The sequence below is a fragment of the Mycetomoellerius zeteki genome, unplaced genomic scaffold (genome assembly GCF_001594055.1).
Source record: "Mycetomoellerius zeteki isolate Tzet28-1 unplaced genomic scaffold, Tzet1.0 scaffold19, whole genome shotgun sequence".
NCBI classification, from domain to species: Eukaryota; Metazoa; Arthropoda; class Insecta; order Hymenoptera; family Formicidae; genus Mycetomoellerius; species Mycetomoellerius zeteki.
This window is the reverse complement of record NW_017256854.1, coordinates 476444-480593: the sequence shown is the minus strand read 5'-3', so window position 1 is coordinate 480593 and position 4150 is coordinate 476444. Positions and strand designations below refer to the sequence as shown.

The 4150-nt window shown below is 27.7% G+C and overlaps 1 protein-coding gene across 1 annotated transcript; it reads left to right on the top strand.

Annotated features, from left to right (window-relative positions):
- The first annotated feature begins 1822 nt into the window (after positions 1-1822).
- Positions 1823-3025, top strand: LOC108721986 (zinc finger protein 888-like). Its single transcript, XM_018446848.1, has 4 exons — positions 1823-1926; positions 2060-2243; positions 2329-2468; positions 2919-3025. The coding sequence occupies exons 1-4, from the start codon at positions 1839-1841 to the stop codon at positions 3023-3025; spliced, it is 519 nt and encodes a 172-aa protein (XP_018302350.1). The 5' UTR covers positions 1823-1838.
- The last annotated feature ends 1125 nt before the right edge of the window (positions 3026-4150 follow it).

Below are 4150 nucleotides of genomic sequence, written 5' to 3'. Positions count from 1 at the left end.
CTCATACATAATTATACATAATGTTGTATATAATTACATGCAAAGAAATTTCTTGACATTTCTCCAAACTTGATTTCCTTTAAAACAAATAATGCGAAAATTATCCTTTCGTTATTTTTAATAGCTCTTCATTATTAGTATTATCATTTTTATTACACTATGAAAAGTAATTTTACAAAAAAAAGGAAAGATGTATGAACATGTATGGACATATTTCATAATATCATATAATATTATACACGTTTATGAATACTTATGCATGTTTATGAATGTTTAAACATATTTATATATATTCATCCATGAAAAATTCTTTGCCGGGATATAAAGATAATAAAAGTTAACCTGGGACATAACGCAAGTGTCAACATGTGTAGTGAAATAAGTATTAAAGGCTAAATGAATATATGACTCCATTATTGTTTCAAAATGCTAAATTATGTACTACTGCCTACACTGAAAAAAATTTTGTGCAATAGATTAAATTAAACTAATTCGCTGTTATTTATTTTGAAGGAGAATATATATATTTACGTAATATATAAAATGTTCGAATTAAATTTATATTTTCTTTATCAAATAAAATAAAGACGAACTAAATTAATTTAGTAAAATGAACAACTCTTTTACTTAGAGTAACGGTACTTCATAGCTAAATGTTATTATATTACATATACATATATGTATACGTACCCTTGGCTCAGTCGTTCTCAAGATTTCGACGTGGTTAGTTGTCAGCAAACAATTTAAAATTCAACTGTAATAATCTTGATTATGAAGTTTAAGCCAGAAGCATTGCATGTAAGTTATTAAATCATCAAAATTTCAGTTTTGTAATCTAACGTCAGGTGTCATTCTAATTTTAGAGATTTTTTTATGATTTCGTCTGCCTTTGACACATCATTCATCAATCTTTTTCTTTCTTCTTCTTCTTTTTTTGTCATTTTCCTTTTTTCTTCGTCACAGCTATCAGTTCATTATAACTTTATTGACCGAAATCAATCTTTTCTCATCATCGAATGTAAAATAGATCTTGGCTATTATTCATTGCTCACTGAATTTACTCTAATTTCTTTTTATCAGATTTTCCATGACAAGCAATTATACAAGCGGTTTACTTTAATATTTCTTATTTCATACTTATTAGTCATATATACAAGATGTTCACTCTTGATGACGATTTTTTATTTACATGTTCCTATTCGTACCCAGTTTGAACTACTTTCAACTATTTTCATTGTTTGTTTTCAACGTATATGAATATTTTATCTATGTAAATCAGAAAAAATGAAGAAACGTTCATGTATAAATTAAAATTTTTTTCCAAATTACATAAATATATAGTAAAATTGATGATAAAATAAGTTAATTTAGCAATAAAAGACTATAAAAGATGATGCTGACTTGGATAAAAATTTCATACAGTTCTTATTGTGTAAGCATAAATTGAGTAACCACTAAAAACAGAACCTTTGACAATTCTATATATAATTTGTGAATATTTTATAAGCCATTTTAGACATTGTTATAACAGTGTATTCTCCTGCCGTTTTGCAAAAAGTGTTTTAAGCCGTTTAATGGGGTAAAATAATTACATTAACGGCAACCTTCCGTAATGTAACTTTTTTGATAAAGAATTTATCAAGATAGTAATAAATTTGTATAAAGATAGTAAAAATTTATATTTTCGTACAGGTGGATAAACTTGAAAGTTAATATGTTCAAAAAAATTTAGACCGTGAGAACTCTCTCTCTCTTCTCTACGAAAAGAGTTCAGTGAATGTTACAATAAAATTAATTGAGAATACTTCTAAAGACTTTGGAATTTGAATTAAAAAAAAATGAGTTTTAAATCACAAAATTCGCAATATTTGAATCGACATGAACGAACGCACAATGACACAAAAGAATTTATATGCGAACAATGTTGTAAGATAATTTACGTTGTTCATGATTAATATTTTTAATATTTTTGATAACTTTGTATTATCTCTGCAGTTATAATTTTTATCTTACCATTTTCATATCTGTTTTATAACAATCATCTCCTTTATTACTAAAGATAAGAAGTATAAATCCTCGAAAACTTTGAAACAACATATTAAAAACGTACATACTGAAGTTAGGCCCTACAAATGCGGAACGTGTGGTAAAACGTTTAAGAGTCAATATAGTATGCGTATTCATGAGAGAATACATAAAGGTGAAAAATCTTATCAATGCGACATTTGCGAAGCATTATTTAGGTGAGTACGTGAGACAAAACTTATAGGAATTATTAAATAATCTCTTTACTTAATTAATTGTTAACAAATGACAAATACTTTGCAGTGATTCTAGTAATCTATCTAGGCACAGGAAAACGCAACACAATATACATATCAATTGTAAGGAATGTAAGGATGGTTTCAATACTGAACAGGATTTGCATGATCATATAGACATAAAGCACATTAAAAAATCGTATAAATGTGAGATATGTTCAGCTACATTTGCACTTGCTGAATACCTTAAAAACCATACAAAAATACATAAAGGCGAGAAACCATATCTTTGTGAGGTACGCTTTAACATTATCGTTAGTATTTTTTCTAATTATTTCTCATTTGACTGTTTCCATTTTTGCCTTTCCGTAATTATAAATGTGTTGTATTTTAGTTTTGCGGCAAAGGTTTTATTAGAAAAAATCAGAGAGATAATCACCGTTTTATACATATCGTTACAAAGCCACTTAAATGTTCGATGTGTGGCAAGAGCTTCAAATATAAAAAGTTATTTCATAAACACATACACAATAAGGTCTTTTATGATATAACGTTTTAATTCATTAGTAGATTCACATTTGTCTTTTCTTTCTACGTTTGTTATATACTTATAATTACACAATATATTTGATATTTAAACAATTATTTATTTTTTAGTGTCGCACGAGTGCTACCGTAGTAAAGAAATAATCGCGACTGACAACAGAATATACGATCAAGAACAATTACGACTATTCTTAATAATAATGACGAATCAATGGTGAAAGACATTGGGAATAAACATGCAAATTTTTTACGAGATATAATATACGTATGATGGGAGTTTTCCTGTAGATACCATTTTTCTAGGGGATTGAACACTGTCAAACACAGGAGCGACGTGTGAAGTTGAGAATGCGGTCAGAAGATAAAACCTTCCAGTAAATTAATTTTTTTAATAATTATAATTACGTTTTTGTGGGATTTAAGGTAGTACAGTCGCGAATTTTGAAAACAGCATTTTTTGAAATTGATGCTGTATATATAGTACTAGAAGACATTGTATGCTTGTGCAATTGTTATGAGATTGAGGTTTCAGTACTGAAATATGAGCAATTGCAGGCCTCACTTTTTATACGTGTCGCCTATAATAAGTCCAATCAAAATGTGAAATTTATTTTTAAGTAGGGCCTAAACTGACAGTTTAGGCCCTACTTAATATGTTATTAATAAACGATCATGCGATGGAATAACATATAACGGATATTATGAAAAAAATATCATAATTTTTTACCATTTAATTTGGAAACTAGATTCGTGAAAAGAATTTAATTTTCGTAAACATTTAATTGTCCATTCAAAATGTGAATCAAACAAAGGTAGCAATGAGCTGCGTTAGTCTTTTTATGTTTATTTTTTTTGTGTTAGCGTGTAATCATTGACAGGTATAACTAAAAGTTTTCTCTCACTGCACGGTGGAGTCGATTGCTGAAAAAGTTGCCAAAAATAAAAAAATATCATGTTCTTACAAAAAAGCTATATTTATAAGCTTTCCGAGTCACTATATTATAATTAAAATCAGCCGTATTGGATTCGTCATTCGAAATTATTTCTTTTTATGTCAAAATTGAAATCAGCACTTGAAACACATTTTAAAAACGAACTCGTGCGTTTTAGAATATTTTAAAGTTTAAGCCAGTCATATTGAATACGCCGTTTTGAAATATTAATTCTGAAATTAGAATAACGTTCAGGGACCCGAAAAACTTATTAAGGTAAACCTCCCATCGACCGGACATGTATCTATCCGAACACTCACACAATATTTATTATTATATTAATCTCAAATTTTTTAAAAACTGTATCGTAATTTAATTGTAATTGTTAAATATAATTAAATTTCAATATTG

What these genes read in the sequence shown, in the direction of transcription:
- LOC108721986 (XM_018446848.1), top strand. Translation starts at nt 1,839, where the DNA reads ATGAGTTTTAAATCACAAAATTCGCAATATTTGAATCGACATGAACGA. An exon ending in ATTTATATGCGAACAATGTT is followed by an intron (nt 1,927 to 2,059) that starts GTAAGATAATTT and finishes TTATTACTAAAG; the next exon opens with ATAAGAAGTATAAATCCTCG. An exon ending in CATTAAAAAATCGTATAAAT is followed by an intron (nt 2,469 to 2,918) that starts GTGAGATATGTT and finishes TTTATTTTTTAG; the next exon opens with TGTCGCACGAGTGCTACCGT.